This window comes from Platichthys flesus, chromosome 7 (genome assembly GCF_949316205.1).
Source record: "Platichthys flesus chromosome 7, fPlaFle2.1, whole genome shotgun sequence".
Classification (NCBI taxonomy): domain Eukaryota; kingdom Metazoa; phylum Chordata; class Actinopteri; order Pleuronectiformes; family Pleuronectidae; genus Platichthys; species Platichthys flesus.
This window is the reverse complement of record NC_084951.1, coordinates 24,970,046-24,982,282: the sequence shown is the minus strand read 5'-3', so window position 1 is coordinate 24,982,282 and position 12,237 is coordinate 24,970,046. Positions and strand designations below refer to the sequence as shown.

Sequence of the window (12,237 nt, the reverse complement as noted above, 5' to 3'; positions counted from 1 at the left end):
AGAGAGGACCTGTTCCTGATGTTATTATAAAGTATTTAAATTTAAAGGGCCCATTCTAGGGTAAATAAAATAACAATTTAGATGAAACACACTAGTGCCAATAGATCCCTTTCACCTACATCTTCTTGTTAATCTTGAGATTTCCCCTCGACCCACTGCGTTCACATCAGCCTCTGCTCCCACACGCAGCTCATCCTGAACCTGTTCATTTGTAAATCACAATGAACGTGGACATCTCGTGTAGGTCCCAGGGGGAAAGACGCTCTGTGTAATTACTTCTGGTTCAGTAGTCAATGTGATTTCAAGGTGACATCAGCTGCAGGTAGAATTTCTTCCATGTCACATAGCACACGCCTCGTCAACATTGCGCCGTCAAGCTGTCACACAGGTGGCTAATGGAGGCGGTGGGCTGGGCGGGGAGTGGGGGGTGTCAGGCAGACTAGACTGAAAACAAACAAAGACAACTGACAGCCAATCTCATTACTGAGGCGTTTAATCACCTCCTTCTACCTGTGCTTCTGAAATCAAACAGCAAACACTTGTTAACTTTCCAAATATCATACACAGAGGAAAATTACCCTGGATGAACTTTGAATCATATTCTGTTGCCAAGTAACTGCCAATAAAGCTATTAAAAAAAGAAGCTTGAAATAAATTTAGTTCAAATATAGTTTATTCTTATTATGTCTGTGAGTAACAAAGAAAACGATGAGGTGAGTTCAACTGAGAAGCTGCAGAAGAGAGTTTTTTTTTTTAAGTTTTAATGAGGATCCACCGACGCAAACAGGATTTTAATTTAGGTTTACACTGAAAAACATCAACACCATCATCCACCTCCACTCAAACAACAGCTGTCATCATGTCCCCGACAACTATACGTTTACATTCCTGCCACTTCATTTCTTCCGGCCGCCGAAAGGAGGCGGGTTTCTAATAAAATCCAGGCCACTAGATCACATCAGGTTAATGTGCACGTAAATAGCTGGTTTAAGTAATAGCACTGTCTGACTGGAGGCTCGTGCAGAGGCGAGTCACGGGGTGTCGCCTCGACTTCTGGGAGGGACGGGTTAAGACCATGATTAGCAGTTCCTATGGCAACCATTAGTACCTTATCTAATGTCAACCAGCAAGGAAGAGCTGCAAGGAGAAAGATCATGATGTTTGTTTAGCCTTGGTACAAGATATAATTTATTTATCTACTATAATAAACTGATTTATTCTTTATTGGCTCATTGTGGTCTAGCCTACCTGAGGAGGATTTTCCAGATTTGCATCAGCAGCTTGTCCCAGTCGCTGCCGGTGCATCGTTAGCTAGTTTGAGAGGCTGCACTTAGCTTTCTCACCGCGGTGCAGTAATCATGAGAGTTTCCCTCAGAAATAACTAATGTAATCTGTCTTCAAATGTAACCTCCCGAGGATGAGGCCCCTGAAACACAGCTATAGTTTTAAATTAGGCTCTTAAACCTGCAATGATTGGTAACAACTTTAAAATTAAAGAACCTAATCACATTACTGGTGGTTCGGAAATTAAACTCAGAAGATAAGTTTGAATTTGACACTTCTGGGTGTGTGCAGGACAATGTCATAGACTGTAGGTAAAAATAGACTAAGTGTCTCCACTTCCTCCCACTGTAACAGCAGACTATTCACACATGAAGACAAGGGAAGGACAGGACACACAGGTGAGACACATAAGGGCGGAGAAAGTAAACACAGGAGGAAAACCTGACAGGATGTGGGCTCTGAAAAAAGAAGAGACAGAGGTTACCAAAATAAAACAAGAAACACTTGTGAGAGATAAAACAGCCTCTATCTACAAATTCGAAAGCTTCAATCTTTGCATTCGCAGCCAGTAGCAATCAGGTTTGATGGAGGTCCCACGGATTCAGAGTCTGAGGTGTTAACCATGACATCTTTCTGCATGAATCCTGTCCCGTGACATGTGAGTGTGAACGTCCTGAGGCCGTGTGCACACACTGGCCCCTCTCTTCCATAAATCCCAACGTCTTTTATATCTTTCATTACTTCATACTGTAAATAATAAGGCGGCTAATGGAGGCGGTATTAATAGACAGTGTGTGTTTGACTGTGGCTCAACAAAACCCTCGAAGAATCTCAGAGCAGGAAAGCTGATGCTAATAAAGAAACCACGGCTGGCTGAGACTCAAGAGTTTGACTCGAGGACTCTTGAGCTGCACTGAGGATTCTCACGGACACTGAGCATCAGGTTCTTGTTTACATCTCACAGCTGAAGACGTGAGTAGGTTCTCATCTTCGTCCACAACAGCCACTATTGATTTATGAACAAACAAACACTGTAGATGCAGGATGTTATTCGGGTTAGTGTCGCTGGCAGAGTTTTAAAATCTTCCCTATCCTGTTATTTACTAAACCAGGATATCAGTGCAAAACATAAGCTGAGTCAATCAAAGATCACTTATCAGAACTGTAGTTGTTTTTGTTGAGAGAAAAGAATCGATGTCACTCTGCCTGGATATTAAATGGAAGGAATTCAATTGCGCCTTGACAGCTATTATCCCTTTTATAGATAAGAGGAGTGAAGTGCTGCTCTGTGGTGAGGCAGCCTGATCGTGCTCTGTTGGAGAGTCGAACCATTTGCAGTAGCCCTGTGGTGCAAATAAACACGTCTACGAGCTTTGAGTGGAGTGAAGATCAAATTCAACATGAAAGAATGAGTCAGGATTTGCAGTTTGGTCATTAAACTGCTTCAGAGGACATTATTACAGCAATTAACTAAATTACCATGCTGTAGAAAAGTGAAGCACACACTTAAATAAGGCTTTATTAACATTTTGCAAAAGGAACATTCAGAATAACACAGTTAAACAACACTGCGCAACATATCAGTGATGATTATCAGTCATGGAGGTAATGCATCTTCAGAAGTTGCACAAGGGCACGTAGGCAACACAAGAGTGGGCCTATGTGCACTTGTACAACTTTTGAGAACACTACTCAACTTTCACTCTCACTTTTACATCTACAGTCAATTTACAGGCTCCAATTTAAGCTGAAGCTAATCTGCATGTTTGTGGGCTGTGGGAGGAAGCTGCAGGAAACCCACTTAGACAAGGTGAGAACATGCAAAGACGATTAGAACCTTCCTCCTGTGAGGTGACCTTCCCTCCTACGGCTAAAAACAGCAGCTTTGAAATGAGTTCAGTTCTTTAGAATAGAGAGAATAATTATTCTTTCATTCCCACGCCTCAGCCTTAACGTCTTTTCTTTCTCTAACTCCTGTGACAAGTGTGGAACTGACTGAGAGACGCAGCTTCGATTGTCAGAATCAGGTCCAGTGAGTTGATGCTGGATTCAGGTGGTGGGGGATTGTGGTATTAATACATAATTCTGTATTATTAATTAATTTTGCTGCAGGGATCATGTGATTTACGGCAGATCAACGTCGCTCTCATCACCTCAAACTCTCTTGACATCTTCGTTTGTGTCTTTTTCGTGTGTGACATCGCTTTTTCCTGCAAAGATTTCTTTCATCTTTGCGTCTGTCGCGTGTTAAAAGCAAATATCCCCCCCCCCCCCCCCCCCCATCACTCGTGGGGAATCCTGCTGAGTTTCTGCTGACTTTATAAATGGAGGCCACAGAAACTCCCCGAGGCTCCCGCTCTGACATTTGCGGTTCACACATGCAGCCCCTGTGGAGAAACCCCAGAGGGTCTCGGGAGTTTACTGGTGAATCTGAAAGAAGCTACACAGGGTCGCTTTAATAGGAAGATTCAGGTGCTGGTTTCCACGGCCGTCGGAGCAGATTACACAATAATCCCAGCTGCTGTTCAGATCAGTGTCGGCCTGATATTCTTTTTCACTGTCTGTGCGTTTGAGAGAGAAACATGTCCGACCTGATTTACAGGCTCGTGCTGCTGTGTGAGCGCAGAGGAGCTGGAACGTGCAGGAAAATGTGATCTCCTTTAAATTGCTAATGTGCTTCATCCCGGAGTAAATGGCGAGCGGCAGACATCTCACCTCCATCATTAGGCCCGTGTGCAGCTCTTATCGGGCAGTTCTTGCCCCGGCCTCTTAAGAGGAGAATAATAGAGGGAATGTGTTTGATGGTTGAGTACAGTGACAGATCCCACTGCTAAATTGATGGGTTTCCATGGAGCTGCTGCTCTCATGTTTAGTGGCCCAATGAGAAACAGTGATTTGTTAATGCATGACTAGTGGCTGAACAAGTGATGTTTTCACAAGTGAGATCTCGAGGTATCATTGTTTGATCCTTATAGTTAAACTTTAAAACATGATTAAACCTCTGGATATAGAGATTTTCTGATAAGGATCATTTGTAAAGGGTTTATTAAAGCATTTATAAGTATTAAAAAGATAATTTACTAGTGTACTGAGATATGAGCCATTAACAGTAAAAAATGCTGCAGCACATTTGCAAAAAAATCCATTTATAAACCACTTTTCTAACAGTCACAACCAGTAATAGCAATTGAATAATTGTAACCATGATTTAATGGGTTCCTCCCTGACCCACATCCCATCCTTCTAGCTAATCGTATGGAAATCTTTTCAGTTGTTTTCTTGTGATCTTGCCTACCAACAAATAAAGAGACGCGGGGGGTGGAGAAGATTTAGAAGTAAACCAGGCTCAGTTTGGCCTGGTGGTAAATTGCCTTTCATCAGCGTCCATACATGCAGCAGGAAGAAGAGAATAATACTCTGATTACACGTTATATCTGACATTTAGCTCAGCATCAGCCCACTGCTGGAAAATAGATCCCTGGGCCGGCCATTGAATACTAATGTAATGATAATGCCAGGGTCCCGGTGTCACGTTAAATAATACAACTGAGGTTTCAAGACATAATGTGGGAAGATAAGATGGATTTTTTTAAGGAGAATAAGAGAATAATTTGAAAGCTCAGAGGAGGATCAGTCCTCAGACTGAGGAAAGTCGACCTCCCCCGGAGGTGGACGTGCCTTCCTGCCGGCTCCAAATTCAATCGAGGAGAAGAATTTGTCTCGTGGTCCCTCGTCTGTCTTCAAAAGCTGAAAATCTGCCTGAAGGATCATCTGTTTTATGAAAAAGCAAAGGGGTAAAATAAAGGTTAACGATTCTGTAAAGAATGATTTTCTGCCATGGAAACTATTAGATTAGATCGGAAGTCCTTTATTGGTCGGGCAATGGGGAAATGTGCAATATTATATTATTTTAACTAAATCTTATACATGATGACTCACTTCTAAGTTATATTTTAATACTTCAATTCACAGGCAGCTTGCAGGAGTGGAAACAGCAGCTTCCACTGGGAGAGTATTTGGCTCTGCATGTTCTGGAAAGACTGACACCCCCCCCTCCTGGCAGAAACCTCCATCTTCCTCTTTCATTAACACAATGACTGTGAAAGTTGTTCTTTTTTGTCATCATTCGTCTTTAATGAGATTTCACGAGTGAGTTCATTTGTTTTTCTTCAAACAAAAGCAGGTTACAAGTGTGAGGGTCTGTGAGGATTCAGAGTTCGTCCCTGAATCCGTGCTCTTTGGTTTCCACTTGCTCTTCACAGTGCGGGGGAGCACGAACCTTAATTATCATGTGCTAGGTGGATAATGAAAACAGACCAGGTCAGCCAGACCCCACCTGACGGAGGTTTGTACAATTATCCGCCTCCAGCATCTCTAATCACCTGATCTCACTCTTTAAACTCTCGACACAGAAATATTCAGTGTGAGCTGTAGGTTTTCCTCATCTGAACAAAACCCCCGAAATAAAGCCCTTGAAAATTCATAGAAAAAATCTGTTCACACGTTCAGATCAACATTAGAGACTAAAAGAACAAAATATCCCCGAAAAATTCATGATGGTAAAACCCATTTTATAAACCGTCTTGAAACAGCAAAGACATTCGTAGAAATTATCGTACAGTAACTATATACATTTTCTTAAATGCAGTGAAGCACTTTTTCATCCTTACAATTTATGTCCCTTATAAATTCAGCTCCACAACATTTAACTGGCAGATTAAATTACCAATTAAATTACATTAAACAATTATGAGCTTATAAAGTGCTGACATGAACCTTTTGGCATGTTTTTTTTTTGTTGTGTATATGTTGTCGTGCAGCTATTTTGAGGATTTATGTGACTTTAACATGTTCAAAAGTTTTCAAACCAAACAATTCCAAGTATTAAAGTGTTTTTATGCTGTCGTATGCTTTGTTACAGATATGTTTTCTAATTTCTTTAATGTTTATTCAGATGCTGTTCATTACATGTTCATTTGCTCTTCTGCTGAGATATAGGCTTATTAAATTAAAAAAACATTCAAAAAACTCTCTTAACATAAATTATTTATCTTTATCAGGAAACAGATCAATGACTTATCTGATCAGTATTTCTGTGTACAGAAGAACAACATTTCATTGTAAGGCTGAAAGAAGGAATTCAATTTTCTTTATCAAGATGAATTATAGTTTCCAAATAGGATTTGACCATTTCACGGGAAAGAAAAACAGGACCTGCAGCTATTAATCATCTGGAGCCGCAGACGACAGTTTGTGAATGACGTGTTTCCGTGACTGTGAAATGCTGAGTAGTCTCTGTGTGTGAAACGTCCACATTAGCTGTTGTACAGAGGCACCACTCTGTCTATAGTCGCCCTGCAGATGGGGCATTTCTTTGGCTGTGGCAGGGCGTCATAGCACTGAGAACACGCACACACGTGACCACACTCCAGAAACACGCAGGAGCGCTCCCGGCTCAGACACACAGTACAGCTGGTGGGCGACACGCTGCTCTCCTCGATGTTCAGTTCACGCATGCGTTTCTTCTGCTGCTCCTTGAATTCCTCCAGCATGCTCCTCTCCTTCTTACTCTGCTTGTGAAGCACGTATCTCTTCCACAGGATGTAGAAGAACGTCGAACAGGCGGCCAAGCCGGAGACGAGAGCCAGAATCCTCCACAGTCTCACGCTCTTCACCTGCTTCCCCAGGAGAGAGTCGTAGTCCAGCCGGGTGAGGAAGTAGGGGAAGCCCTGCTTGGGAGGCTGGAGCTTGATGAGGTTGTTGTCCAGCACCAGCTCTCCCACCCCCGTGACGCTGTCTCCCACCCGCAGCATCTCCTCGGTTTCGTGGATCCCCTTGGGCCGTTCCCCGCTGATGAAGTGGCCGATAACACTGGACAGGGACTGGACAGTGGGGTGGAAGTTCTCGTAGGTGGTCTCCAGGTCCAGCTCTGCAGCGTCCAGCGGACGGATGACCCGCACAAAGGCAGAGACGTCCTCGTCGTGAGACCCGAGGGCAAACGGGACTGTGTTGGTTCGCTGGTGGATGACTTTCTCTGTGCTGTTCCTGTTCAGAAACATCCCAGTTACTACTGTTATTATTCAATAAGTGATCATCAAAAGTAAAACTGAACATGTTGCTAATTTGAAGTGTTTGTCTGTCACTTTAGAATCCAAATAAAATCACTTTTAACTGTAAATTTGTACATTGGAAAATAATGTTTTAAATGCATTTTTAATAGTTTTATATTTAGAGAAATGTAGCTTATTACTTTTCCAGTAAGTGAAAAACTATTTTCCTGCTCAGAGCTGCGTTGGATTAAAGACCAAACCAGCAGCTCAATACACAGAAGAGGTATTTGCAGCTATGTGGAAAGGATTTAAGGGCCGTCAAGATCTATACCTTGTGTTTAAAAAGTATTCAAACAAAATCTAATAAAAAAGTACCAAACATGGTAGGAAAGGCAAAGGGTCGTATTTTCCTATAAGGCCGGTTTTTAAGAAAAGGTCAAAGGTTAACATCTGAAGGACCATGACCGTTTCAAAGGGTTCAGGGGGGTAATGTTCTGTTAATATAACTTTAAAAGATCTCATGATGTGAAGTTTCCCCTGATAAGACCTTGTGAGTGAACGTCTCTCTCAGTGTCGTACTTACCAGAGGTGAGTGGTGCGGTTCCAAACCATCTTCTCCTCCTTCAGCGTCAGTCTTTCGATGACGCCTTTGCAGTTATCGACAAACTGACTGCTCAGAGTTTCCTTCACGTTCCTCACGGCGCCTGCAGCATGCGACAAGTAAAGACTTAGTGTGGAACTATTGTTATAAATAAACATGATTTAATAGTATAGATAAGAGGATTAAAAAGAGTCAGGGTGGCTGATCGCACCTTCTATGACTGCGTAGGGGACACATCTCCCTGGAGTTTCAGACAGGAGGTTACACAAATCCTTATCAATGGTCACTTTCTTCGCTTCCTGTCGAAAAACAAACTTTGAAGATCAACACGTTGAAAATAAAAAGGGCTATAAATTCCCACGCTGGTGACATTAACGCGACAAAGACAGAGTGAGTAGAAACACGTGCAACCTTTAGTCTGGCAACAGTGGTGGCTCTGTTCTTGTAGATGGTGTAGAAGAGGCCGGTCAGCGCCGAGCTGGTGGCCAGAACCACGATCTGTGCAGTGGAGGGTTTCCCACTGGAGTCCATCCTGGGAGCTGTGCTGCTGGAAAAGAGGCGACACCATTTACCAATCTGTTGGTTTTATATTCGGCTTCAATACTCTTTATCCTATATACTAGTATCTTCAATACTCTGCAGTACTCTCAGTTACTGCCATATCTTCATTAGCACAATACTTTACAGGGGACAGCTTTGTAGTAGACATGGTGGCGATACTTTAATCTCACTGCAGTGAACTTCCCCTTGATTAATTTTTACCTTTTATTGTTATTATGCTCTTGTGTTTGACTGTCTGTCTGTCTGTCTATTCATCTATTTGTCTCTTTATCTGTCTATCCATCTGTCTGTCTCTCTATCTATCTGTCTATCTATCTATCTGTCTCTCTATCTGTCTATCTATCCAACTTTGACTTGAACTCAAAGAGGAACTGACTTTCAGAGCCACTGCACAAACCATGAACTAATACAGATTTTATATAGAGACATACACTTTATTAATATATATATGTGTGTGTATGTATATTTCCTCTGGCAGAGACACAGGGCTAGCATGGTTAGTATCAAGCTAGCTGTGTTTGTTGTGCTTTTGAATAAACTAATAAGTGACACGACTAGTTTCAGCTCCACTTACTAGTTACTAACCTCAGTTAGTTATCTCTACAGTACGAACACTGACACGCGGCTAGTTTCGTTTCTTACTAAGCTAACTGGCTACTTAGCTGAAATTAGCCGTTTGCTAGCGGTCCCTCGGCTAACTGCGCTAGCATTCCACGTCAACCCCCTCGTTTAATAGACGCCTGTGAGCTGTCATGTTACGAAGCAGATGGAAATCTGTTGAGAAATGTGTTTCAAACCTGTTTTCACTGAGTCTCTCGTCGCTGAGTTCACGGAACCAACAGAAACTACAACAACAACAACAGCAACAACCTCTGTGAACATCAGGAGCAGGAAGTACACCGAGCTGCAGTTTCTCCTCCCGCCCACAAGATGTCGCTGTCGAATCATCAGTAACACCACCAGTAAAAACTATGCGAATTTGAATCTCAGAGTCAACTGTTTTATCTTAAATATTTAATGTGTTGTTCTGTATTAATGAGTTTTATAAATATATAGTACATAGTCCCCACATACACTTAAATAAATAATCATGCTTAAAGCTTATTTCAATTACATGTACCTTTATTTTATTTTACATATGGTCACTTTTAATTATGTGTTTTCTATAATGTTGAGTGAATGTTAATAAATCAAATAACTTAAGAATGACTATATTAACATAACTTGTGTGTTTAATGTATATATTAAACTTAGTCTTCAACTAAGTCAACATGATATACAACCCTTTATCGAAAGGGACCATTTACATTGAACTTAAGAGCAGTCACCACCCTCAGGTTTCCAAACTTGTAGTGTGGCAGTGTGACATAATATCAATTATTTTCTGTATATATTAGTAAAATTTCCACTTCCGCAGTATTTTTATTTCATCTTTATGTTCAAACAATAATTTAATATCTCAAGAAATTAAAGAAATCCAACTCGTCACCACTGACACTGACATTAAAGCAAAATTTTATTTTATTTAAAGCCTATATATAGAGGAACACTTCAACAGATTCATTAAGCAAATCATTTTTCTTTTGTAAGTTTGCTTTAATGATTTAATTTTTTATTGTTTGTCCTAATTTTGGCCTAATTAGTGTAATTAGGCCAAAATCTCCAGCAAATCCTAAATGGTGGGCTTCCTGTTCAGGATGCACTTCAGATTTTTTTGTGCGTCTGGTCATCATACACAGGTTTCCCGATTTTATTGAAGATCTGTCAAAGCGAACTGAGGGGCTTTTTCCTTTGATAGCGCTGTTGAGCCATTTGGCCACGCCCATTTCAAATTTGCCCAGAATTCAAATTGTTTTTTAGGTTTTGAATTTCCTGCTAACTTTGGGGAAATTTGATGATTTCTACAAATCCTTCCAAATACAATAGGGCCTCCCACCGTCGGTGCTCGGGCCCTAATAAATGCAGAATCCAGCCCCCACAGGACGGATGGAGGTCAGGAAGATTTGTTTTCTTGCCCTCAGTCGACCCTCTGAGGTGGAAGTTCTTCCTCCAGCTGAATACAAATTATATTTTCAACACTGGTGTTACCGGGAGCCTCCAAGGTCAACCAGGACTTACAATTCCCACCAGTGCACGGACACAAGTACATTTAAATAAATAAAGATGACTTGAGGAAACACAAGGCAGTGTGAGTCAGTGTTCCTTTTCTTTGAATAGCATCCTAACAACATATGTTTGGTGTATTTCGTCCGTGTTGTTTAATAAAACATTAAAAATAGAATACACTCTAATACCGGACTCAGACTTTTGGAGTTTCAGCTTCGCTCTATCACACGAGTCTCTTTCTCCAAACCGAACACAAACAATAGTAGTTTTTCAATGTGTTTTAATTCAAGACAACAATTTGGCTTATTGCTAATAACAGCTTTCGGCATGTGAGCGCAGATGAATTACCTTCCGACAACCAAAGCTGCTCAAACATGATTCGTCAAACTAGAAAAAGGAAGCCAGAAGCTTTCACCCGCCAGAAACTTGTCCTTCGCCCAAAGACCCTGTACATTCACAAGCAGAATAGTTTTTAAATACCTTTTAATACTTTACTAATTGTTTTAGTCAGGCTTGACATTAGAAAATTAAATTGAGACAGAAAACATGTCCCAGATTATAAATTTTACTCTGATCTCTTGAACTAACCTTTTAAAACTTCAGCGGTTTAATAATGTAACAGGAATGTCTGGCACAGACAGAAGCACCTCTGGCGACTTCCGTGTGACTAACTCGACCTGACACGTGAGTGATAAGCCCACGAGAATTCACAGCTTTCTTCTGCCCGCGAAAGAATGTGACACCTCATTTTCCAACTCCGGCGAAAGAACAAAAATGTCCTTGGGTCGTCAGTGAGATATTAGTCACCTTGTTTTGTGGACTCACTCCACCTTTCTGGAGCCGCTGCCCACGTAAGAACTCCTTCCTCCTCACTTTCTTTGTGCCTGTCACACAAGGACTTCTGTTCAAAAGGCCAGCCTGGCACACGCTCAAGTGGATCGTCAAAGAGAAGATGGAGGAAGCAGCTTTACGGGAGCACGAGAGGTGAGAAGAACATCATGTGTGTGTCTCCTATGGATGGTGCAGTGCTGAAAGGATGACAGCTGGAATTTACTCTGTTCAGATAAGCTGTCAACATGGAGACAAGCTCCCCGTCCCTGAGTTTATCCAATTACACACCCAAACACAGCAGCTTGCATTGCATAGTGATATTGTGTTGGATTTACTGCACACATGCTGAAATGCTGAGAGACACACGATAGGATGCCTGCATGAGAAACTGAGTGCAAAAACATTATTCTAAGCCACGTTAATAAGTTTGCTTACCTTTAAAATGTCAGATTTGAACATTGTGCTAGTTTTAGTTGAAGAAGCAGAGTAAGTGCAGCTCCCTCTTTAACTGTTATGTAATTCTGAACCATTGTTCAGCTTATAGATATAATTTTTAAACTTTCAACTTTCCTTGAGGTTCCTTTTAAAGTCTAGGCTGTGATCTAAAATAGAAAGTTTTGGGCGTCTGATAAAGAAAAGAAACTTCAAACGTACCGTCTCTTGTGTAAAAAAACCCATTTGGAATAATTGGAAGGTTTTTATATTTTTGTTCTCTCAACACATCGCGAAGCTTCCAGCTCTATTCAGGCGTTCAATCTGCTTATTCTCCCACTGAAAGGAACAAAGCAGTCTCAGTTCCTTGAT

At 41.4% G+C, this 12,237-nt stretch overlaps 1 protein-coding gene across 2 annotated transcripts; it reads right to left on the bottom strand.

The window, feature by feature from the left end:
- Positions 1-5,900: 5,900 nt before the first annotated feature.
- Positions 5,901-9,420, bottom strand: mul1b (mitochondrial E3 ubiquitin protein ligase 1b). 2 transcript variants are annotated; one of them, XM_062392634.1, is made up of 5 exons: positions 9,294-9,420; positions 8,347-8,479; positions 8,147-8,234; positions 7,918-8,038; positions 5,901-7,329 (listed from the first exon to the last, which is right to left on the bottom strand). In XM_062392634.1, the coding sequence occupies exons 2-5, from the start codon at positions 8,464-8,466 to the stop codon at positions 6,600-6,602; spliced, it is 1,059 nt and encodes a 352-aa protein (XP_062248618.1). In that variant the 5' UTR covers positions 8,467-8,479; positions 9,294-9,420; the 3' UTR covers positions 5,901-6,599. The 2 variants fall into 2 exon arrangements, with proteins under 2 accessions (XP_062248618.1, XP_062248619.1); XM_062392635.1 differs by having other exon boundaries at positions 8,347-8,482; positions 9,294-9,415.
- Positions 9,421-12,237: the final 2,817 nt, after the last annotated feature.

Excerpts from the sequence above, each read along its gene's own strand:
- mul1b (XM_062392634.1), bottom strand. The coding sequence starts at position 8,466 with ATGGACTCCAGTGGGAAACCCTCCACTGCACAGATCGTGGTTCTGGCC. Across the intron at positions 8,235-8,346 it reads CCACTGTTGCCAGACTAAAG|GAAGCGAAGAAAGTGACCAT; the intron begins GTTGCACGTGTT and ends GTTTTTCGACAG. Across the intron at positions 8,039-8,146 it reads CCCCTACGCAGTCATAGAAG|GCGCCGTGAGGAACGTGAAG; the intron begins GTGCGATCAGCC and ends CGCATGCTGCAG.